This window comes from Antechinus flavipes, chromosome 5 (assembly GCF_016432865.1).
Source record: "Antechinus flavipes isolate AdamAnt ecotype Samford, QLD, Australia chromosome 5, AdamAnt_v2, whole genome shotgun sequence".
NCBI lineage: Eukaryota > Metazoa > Chordata > Mammalia > Dasyuromorphia > Dasyuridae > Antechinus > Antechinus flavipes.
Genome location: NC_067402.1, coordinates 186,272,493 through 186,296,521, shown reverse-complemented (window position 1 = coordinate 186,296,521; position 24,029 = coordinate 186,272,493). Strand labels below are relative to the sequence as shown.

At 36.5% G+C, this 24,029-nt stretch overlaps 1 protein-coding gene across 1 annotated transcript in view; it reads right to left on the bottom strand.

Annotated features, from left to right (window-relative positions):
* The window catches only part of NTF3 (neurotrophin 3), a 131,478-nt gene extending 108,158 nt beyond the window's left edge, over positions 1-23,320 (bottom strand). Inside the window, exon 1 of the mRNA XM_052000126.1 lies at positions 23,238-23,320. Coding sequence (XP_051856086.1) covers positions 23,238-23,255 — 18 coding nt within the window. The 5' untranslated portion in view covers positions 23,256-23,320. The remainder of the gene's footprint in view (positions 1-23,237) is intronic.
* Between the last annotated feature and the right edge of the window lie 709 nt (positions 23,321-24,029).

Below are 24,029 nucleotides of genomic sequence, written 5' to 3'. Positions count from 1 at the left end.
CATAAAGAGAAAAAGCTGAGCTATAGGGGGAAAGAAAGCTTTTTCTAGTCCCTGTAAACCCCACACAGCAAAAAAAAAAAAAAAAAAAAATCCCAGCAAGATAAGCCTACGTAAGCACTATTGTAGACTGAATCAAATGAGCAATGCATGTGAACATGCTTTGTAAATTTTGCAAATGACACATGATAAGGTATTATAATTTATTTATCAATTACCAGCATCAAAACTATTTTGACAAAAGTAAAGTAAATGAGAGATGGTAGAAGTACTCAATTATTGCTTTACTTCTATTTTCCCTTATTAAAGAGATCTTTTATGAGAAATTTCAGATAAAAACTGGTTATGTGAAGTTGAAACTCAAGCAGAGATTTAGTAAGAGAATATCCATCTATACTGGATGGATGCAGTGTGGCTGCAAACCCGCAGGAACTTATCTAAATCCCAAGTTATAAAAAGAATTGATGCCTATTGCATGAGACTGCAGAGTAATCATTAACTAACTTACAAAGACTATTGGACAGGTGTAGCAGAAAAAGAGAAGTCAATATCTTAATTGAAAAAAAAAAGAGAGAGAGAGAAAGAGAGTAAAGTCTCCACAATGACTTTTCTTCGTGGCAAAAATTCTAAAGAATTGTTACAAGAATAGTTTGTGGATATTTAGAAAGGAGAGCTAAAATAATCTTCATCTAGTATAACAATGATTCCTTTTTTGTTTGTTTTTGCTGAGGCAATTGGGGTTAAGTGACTTGCCCAGAGTCACACAGCTAAGACATGCTAAGTGTCTAAGGCCAGATTTGACTTGGAGAACCTGACTTCAGGGTTAGTGCCCTAGCTACTGCAACACCTAGCTGCCCCACAATAATTTCTTTTTAAATATGGCTACTAAAGTGATATAGATCAGGGAATTATCATGGAGATATTAGAATTATATTTCATATGACAAGGTGTCTCACCCTGCAGTTATAAAGAACATGGAAAAGTGTGGGCTAATGAGCCATGTGGATTTGGAAAAAACTTTAATGAGTGGAGTTTAGATTTTGATTGTTCTAGACTTTTAAATTACTTCCTACTCTGAGATTGTCTGATACAATGTAAGAAGGCAATAGTTACACTGTACCATAAACAATTCAGACAGTATCAGGAGTTGGGCACCTCTGTTTAGGAAAATGTCCAGAGAAGAGCAGCTAGGATAGTGAATAATCTTGAGTCCATGTCATGTAAACATGATTTAAAAGAACAAAATATTTTTTCTGAGAAGAAAAAGAAGCTTGTAAGGAAAGAGCATAAAAGCTATCTTCATGCATGAAGAAGAGTTTAGATTTGTTCTGTTTGGCGCCAGAAGTTATGTAACTACTAGTTCAAAAGCATCTCCCCTACAAAGGCATAGAAATAGTTATAGTCCTTTCAAGGGGGAAAAAAAAAGCTAGAACAGTTACAATTGGAACTGTCATTTTACAAGATGCTTCTCCCTGTGGAGTAAAGGAAAATGTATATGATTAACTATGAGGATCTGTGAGATAAACTATGAGAAACCAGATAGAAAACAAGGAGAAACTTCTTTCTTGTTAGAACTGTCAACTGTTATTTTATGAAGAAATTTCATAAAGAAAACTTTATAAGGAGTGATGAGCCTAAAGAAATACTGTTGAGTGATGGCTTGACAGGATAACTTTGAAACTTACATGATGAATTTATTATATACTTAAAAAGAAAGGCAAGCTCTACATAATAGAGACTCATAGCTTCATGTACAATCCCCTCCATATGTGCTACAATGTATATGGAAATACTTGTTTTATTTGGTATATGTTCAGGAAAAAAAATGTCTTTTTTTTCTAAGACTGGTGGCTTCAGAGAAGCTTAAGAAATTATTTTCCAGTCTAGATATAAGCAAGAGAAATCAGAGAGAAAATAGTGATGCCTTCTTTGTGAAACCACTGCAAATTTTATCTTTGTAAGAGGAGTATTTGTTATCTTGAATAAAGTAAGCGATGTGGGACTACATACTCAAAAAAATAAAATAAAAACCATCTTCAGTTACAATGAAAGCCTAAGATGAATGATTATGATTTTCTCACAGTAAAATACTGTAAATGTGTCTATTTTATCATTGGTTATGTTATTAATAAATTGTATGTTCAGCAACTTTAATTTTTTTTAATAATGAAAGATTAAGGAGATTTTATACAAATGAAGAGCTATTACAAGGAAAAGAAAATTTTCTGGAGTATTAAATAAATGATATTTATTGAATGTAATGGTAATTCTCAGGTTAGTTGATTAGTTGAGAGATATGATGAAATTTTTATTAATCAAAGAGGATATACACAAATAGGGGAATGAACTACAAAGAGGCTAAAATTAGTGTAGAAAAAGCAAAGTCTTTCTAACAGTTACCTAAAAATGAAATGGATAAGAGTAGTATCTTTTTATTGGAAGTCTTCAAGCACATGCTAATAACCAAATACTTCTCAAGCAAATTACTATAGGGATTCTTTTTTAGGTATAGATTGGACCAGAGGGCTGCCAATATCCCATCCCAATGCTAAAATTTTGTGCCATTATGAAGTGTGTGAATTGGGGTGAGTTACAACAGCACTTAATAAGCATGTGAGACAGCATAAAAGAAAGACTTAAAATAAAAGGATCAGAGTTCAAATTTTCATTTTTCCTACTCATGACCAGTGGGAACATAGTAAAATTCACTTACTTCTTCTGACTCTCATTTTTACTAACTATTAAATGGGGAAATGGCATTAGATGGCTCTATTTAAGTCCTTTGGATTTATTATCCCATGATTATATTTACTAAACTTTACTAGTAAGGTATAGTCAAAACTACATCATATTTAGTACACAGGAAGCTAGGTTCAAAATTTGTCTCTTTTCCTTTTCAAATTTGGGTGCACTGCATGACTCTGGTTCTCAATAATTTTAGCTGTAAAATGGAAAACTTGGAACTAGTTAACTGCTAATATCCCTTTTGGGTCTAAATAATGTGAAGTTGTCAATTCAAATAATGTTTATTATGGGATTTAGAGCTGGAAGGAATATTAAAAAACATAGTTTAAGAACTTCATGCCACAGATGAAAAAACAGAGACCTGGATATATGAAATTACTTGCCTAAATCTACCCCAAGAATATTAGTATCCCAAAACAAATGAGAAACAGACTAAGAATAATCTATTCAACAAATGTTCATTAAGCTTCTATTATCAATCTACCAACAATCATTTATTAATAACTTACCATGTGCAATGTATTATACTAGGCAGGGGTGGGAAGGAGGTCATAAATCAATCAAGATATATTTGATCAATGATATTGTCCCCTAAGAGTTTAACAATTTTGTAAAAAGATACACATAGAAATTAATAGAAAAATTTCTTGTCTTTTTACCTGCTTTCCCCTTGACTAAAATAATTTTCTAACCCTCTCTGATCCAAGTACCACAGGGAATATTATTTTAAAGACCAAAATACAAATCTGATAGAGGTAGAAACAGAAAAGAGAAAAATCAACTTGTTCCTTCTCTTCACCACTTCTCCCAAATCCACAGGGCAGGATCTGAATGGTGATGGTACAGGATATAGTAACTGGCCTGACTTGGGAAAACAAATTCAAATCTTGATTAATTTACTTAATCTTTGCCTCAGTTTCCTTATCTATGAAATGGGAGAGCTGCTACCACCCAGGACTGTTGTGAGAGAAAAAAAAATTAGATGATTGTAAAGTGATTAGCTTAGCACATGACATATTAAATGCGATACAAATACTAATTGCTATCATATATTATTTTTATATTATATATACACGAATAACAGAAAATCCAGTCCAATTTAACAAATATTTATTAAGAGCTTATTATACCCAAGGTCTTGTATTAAAGAATGGAGAACTGGAGATAGAAAAAAATGGAGAAAAAAAAGAAAAAAGAAAAAAAAACAAAAAAAAATTGTTGCCTTAAAGGAACTTAAATCTAATATAAGGCAACAAAACATGTATATAAGACAACATAAAACGTAATGAGGAAAAGAGAGATCTAGACAAAATATTCTCATGAAATCTTATAAAAGAGAAATCAATTTCATTTGAAGGATGTGGGAACCAAGAAAGCTTTCATGAAAGGGGTAGCATTTCAAACAATTAAAGGATTTCAAGAGGGAGAGAAAAAAAGAGTACATTTAAGGCATGGCAGGAGACCTAAAAGAAGGAGAAGCAGAAGATGTCAAGATGAGATCAGGGAACAGCTAGTAGTCTAGTTTGTCTGGAATGTAGAGTATGTGTGAAAGAGAGTAATGTGAAATAACTCTGGAGCCGGATTATGACGGACCTTAAATGCCATGCTAAGGAATTTCTGAGAGAGTTCAGAAGCCAAGTGCTCCGAAATTCAAGATCTGCTATGAATTTTATTTTTTCAAGAAATGACTAGTAAAAGAAGAACCTTCATTAGTCATATGATCTGCTGAAAAGCAGATCTATCTCATCACTGTAAAGATAGCACCCTAGTCTCTAAGCAAACACAACAAATCATTGAAAATTAGAGCAAATTCCATGTCTTCAGGCAAAACTTTCTTTCTTTGATCATCCTATCCTTGTAACCTCCTCATCGACTAAACCAGCAAATTTTGGGTTTTTGCCTATTTGCCTGTTTTTAATAGGATCGAGTCATAATATTTTTATATAAAATGAAACTTTTTATTTTAAAAATGTAAACTCATTCTTAGTTTGTGGAGTGTAAAATAAAGAAACAGGTTGGTCAAGAGATTTTGTTAACCTCCGTTCTAAATTCCCATAGAAGTGTCATCTATACTGAAGATGTTAAATTCCCCAATGAGTGTGAAACCAGATTAATGTTATTGGGAAATGTTTAATTACACATATTAAAATACAATACTATACAGATGTTTGGTTTTTCCAAACCAAAATTTGGCCTACACTTTCTATTCAAGTTTGACAGGACTGATCTATTCTATTTATGTTTTACTAGAAGTTGCAAAGTAGGAAAAGAGCACAAGATTTAGACTCAGACAATCTGGTTTTAAATTGCAGGGCTTTCGTGTACTATCTGTGTGACTTTGAGCTTTACTTACATCTCTGTATCTCAGTTTCTTCATCTGGAAAATGAGATTAAATATATGATCCCGTCTATTAACTAAAAGTCTGTCTCTCTTTGGATATATATGCTAGTCCTACACTGAAATTGAGAAGACCTGAATTCAAATTTGACCTTAGACACTTACTAGCTATGTGATCTTGGATAGGTCACTTAACCACTGCTGCACTGTGCTAAGTATTGGGGATACCAAGAAGGAAAAAGACAGTCTAAACAGGGAAAACAACATGCATACATGTATAAACAAGTTACATACAGGATAAACTGGAAATAATCAATAGAATGAAGATACTAGCATTAAGGGGAAATGAGAAAATTTTCCTGTAGAAGGTACAATTTAGCTAAGGATTGAAGGAATTCCAGGAATTCAGGGATGAAAAAGGAGGGAGAGAACTTGAAAGTACATTCTATGTTTTTATATTCAAATAGCCATGTGAAGCCAAATGAGATCCTTTATTTTTGATCCTCAGTTTCCTATGAAAATGAAAATAATGCTTATTAAAAATAAATTTCATAAAGTTGTCGTGAAGAAAGCACTTTATAAATATTTGGTATACAATATATGCCTTGCCTTTAAGTGAGTACCTTTATTAAGTATCCAGAGTCTTTTGAATTACATCTATATCTATGTGCTTGTCTCTCCAATTAGACTGTAAGCTCCTAAAGGTCACATCTCATATATTATTGCCTGTGTGTTCAATATAAGAACAATTATGTTAAACATAGCAATAGCTTTTTAAAAAAGATTTAAGAAATCATTACCTCTCTAAAATCCATTTGGAGACATCCATTTTCAATGATTTCTCTTTAGAATAGGCAAAAGAAAATCAAAAGATTTTATTATTTAAAAAAAAAAACCTTCAAAACAAATATGTCCCAGATGTTTTTAGTATGATCTCTTAGACCAATTAAAGTATAGTCTGTTAACAATGGTGGGATAAGGTTGCAGTACATCAAGCAAGAGGGACTCATTGGACACAAGTGGACAGTAGATGGCAGTCTGTAACTGAATCAAAAATGGACATTCATGGATTCTAAGACAGTGACGAGGAAAACTCCGTGGCAGCAACACTGTGATGGAGCATTGCCTAATGCACATCCCAATATTTGTCCATTTATTCTATTTTTTCTTTTGTTACAGTTCTAGAAGATATACGCATGTATTTATAGACTTATTCGGAGAATCTGATAAATGTGTCATTTTCACTTAATTTGCCTTTTCTCAGTAAATCTCAACTTCAAAGAGAAATGCTTATATTCTCTCAGCTTCAGTCTTTTTTTTTTTTTTTTCCTTTTCTGATTTTAACTTATGTGCAACTTTGGGATTCCCATTCTTCACTGAGCATGAGTTTTTAGCTGTTTTTCTAATAATAGATATTAACAATATAAGCAACAATCATACATTTGTATAGTACTTTATGATTACAAAGCACCTTCACTTGTTATCTCATTTGATTACAATGAAATCTCCCTCCCACTATACATAAGCTAATAGTTCATGTGTATTTATACTCCTTTTTTTTTTTTTTCTTGCTGAGGCAATTAGTATTGTGATTTGTCTAGGGTCACACAGGTAAGAAGTGTTAAGTGTTTGAGGCCACATTTGAACTTAGGTCCTCCTGACTTCAGGGCTCCATCCACTGTACCACCTAGCTGCCCCATGGGTATTTATATTCTATAGAGGAGGAAACCTAGACTCATAAGTTAAATGATTTGTCCAATATTTCAAGATAATATGCAATAGGCTGATGCTCAAATCCAGATCATCCAACATTAAGTTCTGTATACTATAATATATGCCATGCTCTCACCAAGCTATGCTTAGTCTTCAACACAATGTCCCATCATTCTATTTTCTTCTCTGCTTTTCCAGGCTATTACTCTTGTTAGAGTCTCATTTTTCTCCCTTACAAATCTTGTTAACTGCTCAAATTTACATTTTCTTCTAGCTTTAAGACTCCCATCCTTTTATCACTAACCCTGAATGAGCACTCACTTTGGATTTAGAGGCCTTGAATTTAAATCTCTTCTCTGATACTTAACTAATCTTATTCTAAGGTCCAATCACTTCAACTCCCTAGATCCAACTTTCCCAGCCTATAAAATGAGATGAATTAAATATTCTCAAAGAGTCTTTTCTCAAGAACTAACTCTACATACTGTACATGGCAACAAGATTATAAGATGATCAATTCTGATGGATGTGGCTCTTTTTAACAATGAGATGATTCAGACCACTTCCAGTGATTTTGTGATGAAGAGAGCCATCTACACCTAGAGAGAGAACGGTGGGAATTGAGTGTGGACCACAACATTGCATTTTCACTCTTTCTGTTGTTGTTTGCTTGTATTTTCTTTCTTAGCATTTTTTCCCTTCTTGATCCAATTTTTCAGCAGCAAAATAATTATATAAATATGTATACATATATTGGATTTAATATATACTTTAACATACTTAACATGTATTGGATTACTTGCCATCTAGAGGAGGGGATGGGGGAAAGGAGAGGGAAATTTGAAACAAGGTTTTGCAAGGGTCAATGTTGAAAAATTACCCATACATATGTTTTGTAACAAAAAGCTTTAATTAAAATAAATAAATAAATAAAAAAGAGAGAATCTATAAAACTTTTGCCTTTTCCAAGCCAGTATCCAAGCTGGAGAAGTTATTCAGCTGAACTGACCAGATTTACTACAAATTCTTTTCCATTTTCTACTGGACTCTGATGGCTGCACACCAATCCTATTATTCTTCCCTCACTAATTCTGTACCACACTCCTTATAGCAGTCATTCCAAACCTTTTTTTTCCTCAAGCCACCTTCAACCCCTGACTTCCACTCTCACCAAGCTCTCTGCAGAAGCCTCACCTTATACTTCTCTCTTACTTTATCTCAATTTTCGACTAAGATATGCTCCTTTTTGCCAACCTTTCTCATTCAGTTCTTAACACTCTCCCCATCTTCCCTGGCAGCTTGCTCATTTAATAATTCTGTCTTTCTAATTTTTAAACTCCTCTTTAGGGAATGAATCCTTTCCTGCTACTTATAAATAAGCATAGCTCTTCTTTATAAAAAAATTAAATTAAAAAATCCTTTACTTGATCCTGCCATTCCCTCAATCTTTCATCTTTTTATTTTCTTTCTTCTACAATCAAAATCCTAGAAAAAAGCTATTGCCTCCATTTTCTAATCCTCTTGGAATTTGGCTTCCATTCCCACCACTCAAAACTAATCTCTTCAAGGTCAATGATTTTTTTATTATTGAATCCAAGAGTTTTTATCATCTTTCTTGACCTCTCTGATTAGGGTACTACTACTGCTAGTCCTCTTCTTCTAGATGCTTTCTTCTCCCTTAATTTTTATGATACTGTTCCCTTCTTCCATATCTGATGTCACAGTTCTAAGTCTCTTTTGCAAGACCATCAACTATGTTCTGCCATCTATTTGTGGGTATACCACAAATTTCTGTTCTAGGCCCTCTTTTCTGCTTTGTTGATCTAATAAATTCCTATTTTCCATCAAGAGAAACATAATTCTTCCAATTAGTCAAGTTTGTATCCCCCACCCCATCTCTTGACTCTAATCCATTCCTTTTACTAATCAATTATCAAATCTTATTCAATCTACTTCCTTAATATCTGACATCTGTTTCCTTCTTTCCATTCTCATCACAATCATCCTAGTTTAGGCCTTTATCACTTCTTCCTTGGACTACTGCAACAACCTCCAATTGCCATGCTCAAATCCAATTTCTTACCTCTTCCCAAAATATGGGAGTAAAAATCCATGCTTCACCCCAAAGCCAAAGTAATATTCTTAAATCAGAAGTCTAAAATTTCATTCCTCTGCTCAAGGACAACAATGGTTCCCCAGTGTTTTTAGGATGAAAAAAGAAACTCCTGTGTTTGTATTTAAAACCTTTCACAATCTGACTTCAACTAATTTTTCCAGGTTGATGATACATAACTCAGGGGATCTAGGTGGTACAGTAGATAGAGCACCAGCCCTGAAATTCAAATCTGATCTCAGACACTTAACACTTCCTAACTCTGTGACCCTGAGCAAGTCACTTAACCCCAATTGCCTCAGCAAAAACAAACAAAAAAAGATGATACATCTATACTTTAGTCATACTGTCATACTTGCTCTTCCCTGTACACAACATTCCACTCTGCCATCTGTACCTCTACACAGGTTTCTCCCTCTATCCTCTCTCCCTGGGATGCTTTCCTTCCTTACCCCAATTCCTGGCACCTTTTTCTCTCTTCAAGGTTCAGCTCAAGTGCCACCTCCTTGAACAGACCTTCCCTGATTCCTCCAGTTGTTAGTGTCCTCAAACAATTTTACATTTTTCGTTTATATCCTATATTTGCTTATTTGTAAATACATTATGCCCCTCTAGTAAAATGTAAGCTCTCTGGATGAAGAAATTAACCCACTTTATATTTTTATCCCCAGTATAATATATGGTAGAAAGGCTTTATTGCTTATGATAAAGGGCACACATTGTTGAAATAACTAGCTAGAACAAGATATAGAGACTCTGCCAGAAAACTGAGAAAAGGATACTGGAGTATTTGAAGAGCATATTCATAATCTTAGAGCATTATATCACATCTTATCTGAACCATCTCATTACTCTAATTTCATATATAGATAAATAGATTGTATGTATATATGTATATTAGGCATATGAAACCTCATTTTCCCATTAACTCAAAGATATAACCTTTACCACACAGATAGGTCTATGGGTACTCTTTCATCGGAATACATTTTTGTTGTCCAATAACATTCTTATGTGTGCTCTCTCTCTGTCTGTCTCACACTCACACACAGAACACCTACCACTCTCCAACATAACAATTCAGACATCTTTAATCTAATCAGAGTTTTCAATATATTTGTATGGCTTGTTTTCCATCCAATATGATAATATCTGCAATAAAGTCACAGAGATTGACTTAATTCCCCTCTATTCTATAAACACAAATCCCAAATTTCCTTTACCCAACACACACACACACACACACACACACACAGAGAGAGAGAGAGAGAGAAAGAGAGAGAGAGAGAGAGAGAGAGAGAAGAGAGAGAGAGAGAGAGAGAGAGAGAGAGAGAGAGAAAGAGAGAGAGAGAGAAAATAGAAAACTGAACTAAAATTGCCTTATTGTTATAAGAAAACATTATTCTTCTAGGATGAAATACAAAATGATAGATTTTTCTCAAAACCAAATGTGCCAGAGAAAAAGATAAGGTTTTTGACCTGAAGGAATTTAAATAAATTTTTAACTTTCCCTGCCAATTCCACCACAGAAAATGTCAAAGTCACTTATTTTGAAAATTAACAGGAGAGGTGAATCAAGTGAATTCAAACCAAATTAAAATGTAATTGGGAAATATTAAACAAAATAATGGGAAAAATGCAACACAACTTAGATAATGTTAATTTATAGTTTTCTAAATCAATATGCTACCCTCAGGGATCTGTTTCTATTTGAGATTGACATCACTGGTTTAAAGGAAAGTCTAAAGCAAGCTCTCAAGATGCTACTGAGAGAGATACTGATACTCTTATGATTCTAGGGACTTCTCCTTTCTAGTAATCTAAATGGTGAGAAGAGATGAGAGTTTGACAAAGGTGGCAGAATGGAGGTCAACAAAGACAAACCATTCAATGTGAAGTAAACAGAGTAGATTCCAAGCACAAGTTGCATAAAAAAATCTCTATTTTAGGTTCATGAATCTTGGAAGTAAAAAAAGATCTTGAGAGATATCCCAATCTAGCCCATTAGTACACAGATGGCAGTGTGAGCTTATCAATATGAAATTTCCTTCCAGTGAATGTAAACCCATGGAAGCCAGTCCCATCCTTCACATCCTCTTGAAATTCAGGGATATTACCTATAAAATAATACCTATAAAACCAAATCATAAAATGATAAGAGCTAACATTATACTGAGTATTCCAAAAATCTTACTGAAGTTTTAAGCTTCACTTAGTATAGAGCTTTAAGTTTTATTAGTAAGACATATGTGTATGTGTGTGTGTGTATTATATATATATGTATATATGTATGTATATATATACATATATATGTATTATTTGATCTGACCAATATCCCTAGAAAGATTATACTACAATCATGTGAGGTATAATCTATAGATATTATAGCCTCATTTTCCTGAGTAGACACCTAAGGCCTAGCAAATGTGCTAGTCTAATCACATAGCCACTAGGATGGAAATATGTTGTTGCTTTTTTTTCCTGCAGGGAAGAAGTCAAGAAGACTGGTAGGAGAAAAATAGACAAAAATGGGTCACACTGGTTAATTAAATTTAAATGAAAAAAGACTAGAGAAAAATCTACACACAGTGTGTTACCATGGAAGTACTGAAAATAAAATTAGGAGTTTTGAATTAAATCCAGATTCTCCTACCTTCCACCTGTATGACCTTGGATAAACCATTAAAGGCCTCAATTTCCTAGAGTTTTAAGATTTCATAGGAACACATAATACATAATTGAAAAGTACCTTAGAGTTTATCTAGTCTAATTCCATTATTTCATAAATGAGAAGACTCAATTTCAAAGAAGTAAAAATTACATGTCCAAGATCACATAGCTAATTTGCTTCCTTTTCAGGAGAAATGACAATATAGTTTGTGTTAATAAGATTCTAGTGGGGACTTGCTGAGAAATCCATGAACAAGTCATCTTTTATTCAAGAGGTACAAGAAATAAACCTAGAGGAATAAGTCTACATCAAAGGTATGATCAGTGGTACCAATCATGCTGGGTATGTGATATTGGCCATGGGCTAGATACAAGGGTGAAGTATTCTGGTTTTGGAACTTCAAACATGAACATGAGAAATGATATAGAGACCTTGGGTGAATGTATTTTTATATTTTCAAGGTGGGGGATGGGGACTAAGAGCCAGAAATAGGGAGAGGAGGAGGCTAAGAAGCAGGGCAAACTGTAGGCTAAAAATGGAGATGGTAGCCCTGGCATGAACTCCTAGATGTGACTGTGAGACTGACGGAGGAAATTCAAAGCGTAAATGGAGTTAAGTGAGACAGAATCAGACCACAACAAATGAATCCTTCCTATATGGCCAACAGTCATCCTTCAGGCTGCATCTCATGTTCTAGAGGGAAGAAAAACTCAGCTATGTATGGAAATCTTATAGCATTATGTTCTTTAAAAACATGAATAAAAAGAGGAGCTGTGATTGCATTGATGTAGGAAATCTCAGATAAGGAGATTCTCTATCAATATAGCTCAGCATCTTCACCAAAATATTGAGTCTTAAGGAGTTGCCTAGAACAGTGAGAGGTTAAATGATTTTCCCAGGGTCATACAATATGTGTGAAAGGCAATTCATGAACATAAATATTCTGTCTGAGGTCAGGTGTCTCCTTACTTTCACAGATATCTCTACTTTCAAAAAAGACAAGATTCCAAATTACATATGACACTGATGGAAAAAGAAAGTTGGAGCATAATTAGAGTGTGGAAGAAGGAATGGAGTACAGCAACCAATGGCTATAATATTCTGTGCACTTTTAGAATTGGGGTTTTACTATAAATAGATCTCTTTCTAGCCAGGCCATATCGAAAATGTGCAAACACTGAGATTGCTTGGATTTCATAGCCAACAATAATTACATGGATCTTACTCCCATCAAGGATTTCCCTGAACTTTATAAAAGTTATTCACATCTACCCCATATTTTGCTTATGGTAATCACTTGTGGAAAAACCTAGGTAGGATAAGGAAAAGCTATTCAACGGATTCTAGAAAAACAGACTTTATACATAAATCCATATCCATATTTTTTATCAATTCTGTGCATTGTCATCTGATGACCTAGGGAATGCTGGGATTTAACACTTCTTATAAGTTGCCTGGTACAAAACCAGAAGCCCTACTCTAAATCTTTGGCACTACAAGGAGAGAATTGCGATTTAAATCAGTAACCCACACTGGAAGTAAAGGGCAGGTTCCCTTGTCAACAGCAGGGAAAACAAGAAGTAGAGAAGAAAGGAAGCTAAGCCAGGTCTGAGACATGCCAGCCAACAGGCAGTCAAAGAATATAAACATTTGTCTTGCACATTAAAAAGGAAAGTGCCAATGGAATAGGTTATCCTCATATATAAGAAGCTATGCTCTTCTTTTTGAGTGATGGCTCTTAAATCAAAAAGTTTGCTATGAACAGGGCAGGCTTGAGAAACCTTTGAGTAGACCTGGATCAGCCATTGCCCCACTGAGAGAAGGCAGAACAGCCAGCGGCACAAGGAAGGAGGAGATGGCCTGAGCAGGTGACACTGGTGCTGAGAAGCAGAGAAGCAAGGCAAGGAGCACCGCTCACTACCAGAGGCCAGAACTTCTCCTCTCAGTTCTGTACACATGCAAACTTTGTAGGCAGAGCCAAAGTTGCGAACGTTCTTGGCCCAAGATAAATAACACAGCGAATTCTTTTCATGCCTGTCTTCCTTTGATTCAGTCATTCCCCAAAGGTAAGAAGGAAGGCCCAGCCCAGGTGCGCCAAGAGGTGTGTGGAACAAGACATATTCATGTTTTCTGGGTGGGAGGATTGGGATAGCTCATGAAATGTCTGAGCTGGGATGGACCAGAGAGATAAACTGGTCTGACACCATTTCACAGATGAGGTAACGGAGGGTGACTTACCCAAGATCACACAGCCGGTTGGAGCCAAAGTAGTACTAGAATGCAAACTCTGTGGATTTTAGTCTCTTCTACTTCCTTTTGGCCCCATCATCTTTTATGACTAGGAAAGAGAGGTGACTGGCAGTCAAGTCAGAATTGGAATAGGTATAGACCAATCCCATATCTAATGGACTGGTGGGTACAGTCAGTTCTTGACCACCACCTTCCTTCTTTCTAAGCAAAGGAACTATAGTTCGGTCATGTTTTCTGGCTTCAAATATTGCTAAACCAGTCAAGGTTAAATATATATATATATATTTATATTTATAACCAGTATTTAACCTTGACTGGTTTAGCAATATATATATATTCTGAGATAGTGCTCTCTAGGAAAGCAAATCCCCCAAAGAATGCATGAGTAAGTATCTTAACAGGTAACACCAAATTTCTATTCAAAATCTTTATCTCTTCCCAGTTGAACTTTGACTACAAATAGACAGTTGTTTCTGTTTTTTGTTTTTGTTTTTAAACAAAAACCTTTTAAGGCTTTTCCCTTGATAGCATGATAATTCATCATTTAATATATATTGTTTGGAAATAGTAGTATCAGAAAACATCATGAACTTTCTGACAACTCTTGGCAGAAGGTAGACTACCTGACACCCTCACATAGTAGTGAGGTTATTGAGTTATTGAGTTCAGTACAATCCAGTTTTTCAAATCAGTCAACTAACATTTATTAAGCACTTATTATGTGTCAGGCACTGTGCTAAGCAGTAGGGCACACAATGAAAGGCAAAATGCAGTCCTTGCTCTCAAAAAGCTCACAATGTAAGGGGAAGATATACAACGATTTGTGAAAATACAAGACATAGACTAGATAAACAGGAGATCATCAAGAGAAGGGAGGGACTAGCACTAACAGGGATCAAACAGTATTCTTGCTGAAAATGGGGCTTTCATTTTTCCCTGGTAGGGAAACCAATAGGGCACCAAGGGATCCACTTGTGTACTGGTCACAAACTTCACATGACAGTTTACAAAGCACTTTCCTTATACCTCTGTGAATTAAGTAGCACAAGTACTATTATTATTCCCATTTTATGGATGATGAAGTTAAGAGATTAAGTAACTTTCTCATGATCACAAAACTAATAATTCTCAAAGGCAATACTTTGCCTCCAAGTCCAGTGCTCTGCTCCCTGCCCTAAGATATAACCTACATTAATATCACCAAGAAGCAACTTCCCACAATTCTTACACACACACACACACACACATCTTTTATATATCGCATCATGATAATAAGATTATAAAGGCTCCATGCAATCAAAATCATTATAGCAGCATTGTTCTTGTGGCAAAACACTAAAAACACGAGCATAAATTGGGGACTTACTGAACAACGTGTGATATATAAATATTAATAGATTACTCTTCCATAAGAAGTAACAAATAAAAGAATCAAGATAAATATTAAAACTTCTTTGAACTGACTCACAGCAAAGATCCAGAAGACCATATACAATGATTATAATAACATCAATGAAAACAATAAATATATATATATGTATATTTGATATAAGGATCTGATATCAAAGAGATATAGATAACAAAAAATATAAGAACTAAAGTCATTCCAAATATATATAAGATAAGATGTATACATATGTATATATATATACATATATACATATGTAAGATGTATATATAAGTATATATCTTTTATATAAGATATAAAAATAAGAATTGAAAACTATTAACAATAATAGGAAAGACTGCTCCAAATTACTAATAAAGAGAAATTCAAATCAAAAGAACCCTTAGGTTTTACCTCATTGACAGCAATTCATCTAGTTATAACAAAGAGGGGATGTTTGAAAGAACACCTAAGGCACTTTTGGATCTCTGAATTGAGCCAACCATCTGTTAAGCAATTTGAAATTATGCAAAGTTTACTAAAATTTTCATATTCTTTGAATCAGAGGTCTTGATGCTAGACATATATCTCAAAGAAGTGAAAAAAAGAAAGGCCCCATTTACACTAAAATATTTATAATATGACTTTCTGTTTGAGCAAAGATGAAAACAAAGTGAAAGCCCAACAACTGAGCTATAAACAAGTGGTATTACATAAATGGATTAGAATACTGTGGTGTTATAAAGACAAATGGGAACTATATGAATTAATGCACAGAGAAGTATGAATAAGTAGGAAAACAATATACATAATGATTATAAGAATGTAAATGGAAAGAACAACAACAAAGCAATCAAAATTGAAGGCCAAGAACTGTAAGCAGCCCTCAAAGAAGAGATAGGAAAAGGCATCTTCCCAAATTTTTTTTTTTTTTTTTTTTGCAGAGCTGGAGGTGGGTTGGGAAATGATGACTGTGGAATGCTACATCTAATGTCAGACTTTTTGGAACTATTGGTTAGTTTGGCTGAACATTTTTCCTTTTATATTCTTTATTATATGAGATAAGGAGAAGGTGGCAATTGCTATGTTGGAAACACAGATGATATAAAAACAAAAGGAATCAACTGAAAAATGGAATCAAACTTATTGAATGTAATATTCCATCTCAGATTCAGAAAACTGTTGATAAAACAACCCTCCTCCTCAGGTGAAGGACTAAAGATGTAAAATGCAATATAGACTATTGAATGTTGTTGATGTTTCTATTGTTTTTGTCTAAATTTTCTCCCTGTCTTAGAAGAGAGAATTCATCCAAGAGGATGGAAAGATACAGGAATATCCTGGAGAATTTAAAGGGAAGATATAATGGCAAAAGAGGAATCAAACTAACTTTTTTCAGTTTTAAAAAGAAATCAGCTTCCAAAACTTTTCACGATGTTCATCCTACTTCAAGCATATGTGTATGTGTACATATGTGCACACACACATATGTTTTCTCCCAATAGGTGTGTAATTTGTAAAACACACACAAACCCACACATTTCACCTGATACCAGGCATACACTTACAAACTTTGTGACTAAATGCTGTCTCCCTGTATAACACACCCCTTTTTGCTGTTTTGTTATCTACTAATATAAATATGCCCCAATTTTCAATCTGCCCAATATGTGCCTATCTTTGCACATGATGCATACACAGACCTTATCAGTAGAACTACACATTGCCTTTAGCTTCCCTCTACTGGAAGTTTTGGTCCTACTCCAACAAACTCAATTTTAAATAAAACTAAATCTAAAACCCTAACCGCGGTCATTAGTTCAACTTACCAGATGCCAGAGAAATTGCCTGTCTCATTAATGAGTAAAACAGCAGCTGGTAATGTCTTGGAGCAGGTTGGTGGGTTTTAAAAATCTTGGGAGTTAGCCTGGATCCCCTCTCACTTCTAGCCAACATGTGGATTTACGTTCCCTCCAGATCATCAGGCGGGAGGGAGCCCAGCTCAAGAAAAAGAGCTGCAGAAAAGTCTGCAGAAAAAAGCAGGCTGCTCAATTACAATTAACCATCCTGGAAGTAGGGGAGGAGAAGAAGCCAGTTCATTGAATACATATGGGAATGAAAATGCAGAGATGGGAAATGTTATGTAATTAAACTCTGCTGGCCTATCTTGCCCAGGGGGGGAAGCAAGACCCATCAGTAGTGACCTCTTCCAATCAATTTAATTGGCCCAAGCTCGCCAAGAAAAGCAACAGAATTGGTTTAGTGCCTCCTGGATATAGCTCAGCTCAAGCCTATTTATGGTCATTGAGCACAAGAGTTAGAGGGACCAGCAGTCTAGGCCCTAATTCAGGGTCCAGTACTTTAACAGGAAAAAAGGTTATACCTACCCCGACTTCTTCAGAGATGACTCATTGGTCAATTCAACACCTAACAATATTTCTCACGAGCCAAAATCTTGCCTACCAAGCAACCAGACTTTAGGGAAAAAAAAAATAATAATAGCAAGTAGGTATAGCTGGATCGGCTCCTATCTTCTTCAAAACAGGTCTTCTAAAAGTTAGTAACTCATTCTTGTGCCCCCAAAGTTACTTATTTTGGTGGGGCATTATTGTCTGCATACTTAGAAGAGGGAAAGTAACTTTCCTCTAAGAAGTTATTTCCTGTATGGCCTTTAATTTCCTTGGACACTTCATTGCCTCAGTGATGTCAATATAGGTATATCTTCCACAAGTAGAGAGAGAAACTCATCAAGCATGAACTGTTTGTGTGACTCCTACCTTTGTCCTGCCATAGGGGCTCACTCAATGTGCTGAGTACCTTCTTCTAGAACTCTTGACATGGTGGTGATAATGTTGGAGCCTATAGACCCTTTCCTTCATGATCAATGCATCTTTTTCTGGTCATATGTCTCTGCTTAAATCTTGTATGTTGCTTTTCTAGTATAATTCCTTATTTGTGTTACTAATCTCCATGTGACTTCCCATTATGTTCTGAGTGAACCTCAACTCTGACAACTCATAAAACCTTTCCCTTAACCTCAAAAAAAGTTTCCATGAATACAGATCTTCAGAACCTTTTAAACATCTGATTTCTCACTACATACTCTGATGTAGTAACATTAGCTGTCCCATGAACAAGACACTCCATCACTTAGGTCTGGGTATTTTCTCTGACTGTCCCTCATGCCTGGATTACTCTCCCTCCTCATATCTACTTCCCTGAATTCCTATCTTCTACTGGAAGCCTCTTCTAACCTCTCTTAGTTCTGTAATCTTTCATCTCTTACTTCATATTTATCCCCTACATGAATCTCAGATCTTCATTGTTTTTAAAATATTTGTTTGCTTACTTTCTCCTCCTAATGGGTTGTGAGTTTCTGGAAAGTAGGATTGTCTTTTGCCTCTTTTTGTACCCCTGTGTTTGGGCACAGTGGCTAGCATGTAGTAGATGTTTAATAAATATTTATTGACTAAATGACTAAACTAGGATTAGCTATTACAATTTTATGAAGTCGTGAAAAATTTAATAAAAGATTTTCACAAGGTCCATGAATTAACAGTGGAGGTTGGGATGGGCACCCAGATTTTATCATCAGTCTGGATAATAAAAGAGGAATTTGATCCCTTCTAACTGACTTAGATTAATGGCCATATTATTCCACATCTTTCATGTTTTTTGCCTTTTGGTAAAAATTTGTGCCCTCAATCCAGGCATCTTTATTAAAAGAAAAGAAGAGTAGACTTTTCTGCCAAAACACAATGTTCTGGAGGGGAGGGGATGAGAGCAACTGCAAGTTTTCAAAAATAAATATAGCAGAATTCCACTGTAACAGGGCCATTATTGCACTGTTCAAATGCATCATGCCTTTTTAATATCACAATCACTCTTCCATTCCTCTTCTGGCACAGATAGACATATACCATATACATGATACACACACATACAATCAGGGCCTATCATAGCTAAATTAGCTGGTAACACAGGTTCTTCTCTCCTCCCCCCCCCCCCCCCCCCAGGAAGCAGCAGTATCTGGTGCCACAGGTACAAGCAACCATAAAAACATACTTTATCACATGCCTTGATGCTGACACACTTTTACATTTATCATTCCAATCTCCTCATTTGAACCTCATTAGCCATTCCAAGGTTATGCTCCTTACCAGTCTCACTACCTTCCTCCACTTTGGGAATTGACCTTATGACTACTGATCTATTTTCCTAAACAAGTATTCTCTCTATTACTATACTCTGCCTCATCTAACAAACACCTCATCTTACACAACACATTGAAAGTAAATTCAGTCCAAAAAGAAACACAGCATTCCTGTTTCCTTTATGAGGATTCAGTCCCACTTTATAAGGCCTGAGGTAAAATACTTACCCCTTTAATATTTAACTTTCATTCACTCCTATTTCTATTACCCCAAATATTCACACACTCTTGGGGCTCTCCTACACACACATACATAAATCTCAAAGCACCATCTTCTGAGTTCACATATCTTTACTTAGCTCTTCCCTATTTCTTCAGCTACCCCGCTCTCCTAAAAAGGCACCACACATTAGGGGTCCTTTATTCAATTCACTAGCAGAAGATCATCCCAAATATCCCAGATCCTTTATTCAGCCTAGGGGCTCAGTCATCTAATTCACAAATACCTACTACTCCCCACACAAAAAATGCTTCCCCCCTTGCTCCTTTAACAAAACAGAGAATCTTGAGGGACAGATAGAATGTTCTTTTCAATAGACAGTTGTCCTAGTACACATATCCATAAACACCTGAAAGAAAAAGAATTATAAAATGAGAAAGACTTTTAATAATGTCACCTAGACATCCTTAGGCCTCTTGGAAATGCTACAGCAGTCAAATTATTCCCCAAAGACAATGGGGAATCTCTGAATCTGTTCAGAGCTCTTAACACTGTACTATCCACCCAACAAGTATTGGATAAATGTTAAATCTGAAGAATAATTATTAATGGTAGAGCACATTCATAAGTATCCATTAGACATACATCTCCTCTACAGTGAAATGAGTGTTTTCTTTCATTCATATCTTACATACAAATCTCTTCCTATCCCTCTCCCTGAACTCCTCCATAAAATCAATCAATAATATACTCTCACATAAGATTCTTCTCTTATGTGTGAGTCCCTCATCTTAATCCTTCCCAATAGTCATCTCACTGGAAACATATCTTCCTTTCTTATATAAATCCTCCAAGATTTCAAGAGGAATCTGTCTGAGTCCACAATTTGCCACCTCTCAAATACCTCGATGCCATTCCTGCCAAATTCTCCATTGCCCAGACCCCCACACATTATATACCTCTTCCATATAAAGTTTACAACCTGCTCTTTCCATAATCTTTTCCCACCCCCTACACACATCCCCTTGGTAATCCTCAAGCAAACAACTCTGCACACAAGTCCACTTTTCCCTCACACACACATTACTCCCACACCATACTAACTCAACCTCTCTGGACAGACAAACGAAGGCTATCCCTTTTCTCCAAATTATCTCTCTCCCTCTTCCCCATTTCTCCCTGAAGTCAAACAACTTTTTCCTTGGCCTCCACCCATAATCCTATACACTCTGGCTTTTCTTTTCTTTATATATGTGTTTATACTACAAACAGTTTAAAAATACAATCAATCAAAAAGCCTACCATGAAGTATACACACATACACACCCTTCAGTCTTATACATCTGTTTCACTCAACTAATTTGTACTTCTATCCCCTCAACCCTCTCAACACATCACACATATATTGTTCAGACACAAAAATAATTCTCTATGTATAGACTTTATACGCTCAGTTCATTTCCAGAATCTCTAGCTGTGCATACACAAAACTATAATGCCAACAATCTTAATTGATATCCCCTAAAATATTCATTGCTGTTTCCCAATGTTTTATTTATACACAACTATATTTCAAATTCCCTTCTCACATGGGTTCATGTGTTAAAAAACAAGGTAAAAGTTGGATTCGAGTTCCAAACTTTATCCCCTCAGTTTCCTTTGTGTTGTAATTCACAAAGGAATTGAACAAGGTACATATCTAAGTGTGTTTTCTGTAGGGGATTCTGAGTGAGATGGAAGTAAAAATGTTGAGACTTCACAAGTCTGTCCTCAATAGACAAGTGGATATTCTCTCCCCTGCTATTCTTGCAGAGTGGAAGACAGATCCTTACTGAAAAGCACATGCTCCAACCAGGCAGAACTTAAAAACAACGCCCTCCACCACCACCCCTAAAACCCTTTCTCCTCTTCCTCCACAGAGAGGGCAGACCTTCTTTCCCCCCAAAGCCTCTAACTCCAAACCATACTTCCAACACATGAAGATTTCTCCTCTCCAAGGATAAGTGTGCCATCCAGGTCCCAAGCTCTCTCTACCCAGTTGCTGACCAGAAGCCTAGGCACCAGAGGTAAAGAGAACCCTCTTCCTTTTCCCAATTCCCTCCATCTGGAATACCCACAGATGCAAGAAAAAAAAAGGCTTTTTTAGTCATCCGATCCCAATCTACTCAGTTCAAGCAGTATTCCTTAGCCCCTTTATTTATAAGGCAAATTTTGAAATGGCTCAGCAAAACTATGTGAACCATTTAGTAACTTCTCCATAGCTCAGTCTACCCCCCACCCCAAACCCAAGTACACAGAGTTCCCTTCCCCAACTCTACCTACTCTATCCTGCAGCTCCTTTTACTTCTCCCTACAATGCAGAAGTATCACTCAAAAATTTGGTTGACTACAGGTTTTGGCTTTTGGCATGAGGTACAATTTATTTTATTCTCTCCTCAACTTTCTTGATTCCTTTAGGGCCTTTGGGTCTTCCAGTCTTCCCACATAACCAAAGCAGCCTCGAGTTCCTAGAAGGAGTTTGAGAAGCAGTAAAGGATAATCCTCCTGGATGCCCTAGCCTAAGTGCCCTCCTACTCTCCAGAAATCATACTGGAACTTATAAAGTTGGAATCCAGATGTGAGGTTCAAGGAGCTGGTAATATAGAATGAGTGACCAAAAAGAGGAATTCATGGGAATGGTGGAGAAGATGACTGGGAGCTTCTTGATAAAAGATCAGGAGAAACACAGAAAGGAAGGAAGAAAAAGGGGAGGGAAGGAGGGAGGGAGAGAGAAAGAGAGAGAGAGAGAGAGAGAGAGAGAGAGAGAGAGAGAAAGAGAGAGAGAGAGAGAGAGAGAGAGAGAGAGAGAGAGAGAGAGAGAGAGAGAGAGAGAGAGAAATGAGATTCAAGCAAGGTTTGAGGGCAAAAGTCATTAAGAGAAAAAAGGGTTTCCGGGAAGGGCTGAGATATTACACTACAGGTACTTAAGATAAGGAAGGTCTAGCTCTCCAAACAGGGAAATGACTGTACTTGTCAAAGACAGACTTCTCCCCTCCCCCATCCCACTTACAGGGGAGGAGGGAGGTGTTATGGGGCCACATGGGGGGAGGGGATTTAGTGGATTGTGCATGTGTGTACGTGGGGGGTGGGAGAGCGGCTTCTCCTACTCTGCGATTGAGATTTGCCTTAAAAAAAAAAAGAAAAAGAAAAAACCTTTTGTTAAACAGGATGCTTCAGACTTCTCTGGAGTGAAAGGACAGGGGTATTTGTGTATTATCCCCTTCCTCTCATACCATCTCCAGACCTCTTCCAATCCAGGTCTCTTAAATCTGATCACTTCCCCAGATTTAGGACCAGTTTTCCCGAGACTCCGGAAGGTAACAGGGGCATGTGGGGGAGGTAAAGTCAGGGTGATTCCTTTTACAACTCCAAATATCGAAAGCCAAACTTCTCTCGCGTAAAGCCAAGAGCTCGGAGAGACCCGAGTTAAGGAGGGAGGTGGGGGGGAGGAAAGGGTAAGGAGTTGGGATCAGAACAGTCGGCAAATTGCCTAAAGGTAGCAAGCAACTGAGCTCCTCGGACAACACTTCACTCAGGTTTCTTCCAAAAAACTTGGATCCTTTTTCTTCTCTTTAACCCAACTTTGCCCACCCTTTTTTCCCGTCCCTTACCGTGGCAGGAGTAACCATGGCATCCGTGTGAATGTTTTCAGAGAAGTCGACATGAAGAGAAAAGTGGAAGCGAGAGGGTTCATTCAGTCTCCCCCACCCCGCCGCCGCTGCCACAGCCACAGACCACCACCAAAAAAAAAAAAAAAAAAAAAAAAATACTTGTGTGGGTCTCTCGGGGAGTGCGCGCGTAGCTACTCGATTTAGGAGAGGATCCTTCAACTCTGAGTCCCGAGAACATAATCTGCGCGGTTATAACCAGCCAACCCAGCCAGATGGCTCCGTGCTCAGCATAGTAACCCTTTAGGTGCCACTGCAAAGCCTTCCCGCGCTCCCTCACCTCCAGCCCACGCTGCGCCCCTTCTCAGCCCCCCACCAGCCCAAGGCGCACCCCGCCCCAGACTGCTAGAGGCTGTCGGAAATGGCGCAAGGTGCTTTTGTATTTCTTTGTTTGCTGGAGGTGGGATGGGCAGAGAAAGGCGTCTCCTTGTTTCACTTATTTCTCTCAAACCCCCAAATTAGAAAGAGCTCTATCCCTTTCAGAGACTTAGGACCGGACACATTGTATTACGTTGTGTAGTGGTGCACTGTATTAGTTTTACTATACATATTAAATTGCTTCAACAGGTCTTTTTTGTTGTTGTAGCAGTTTTTAGTTCTTCTTGGACCTTCTCCCACTTTTTTCTTTATTTTTCTCAGGAGAAACGGAGTTAATGCATCTCGATTCCTCAGCCTACATGGATCTGATTTTTAAACCCCTCCTCCTATCGTTAGACTCTTAGGGTTATAGGTCTC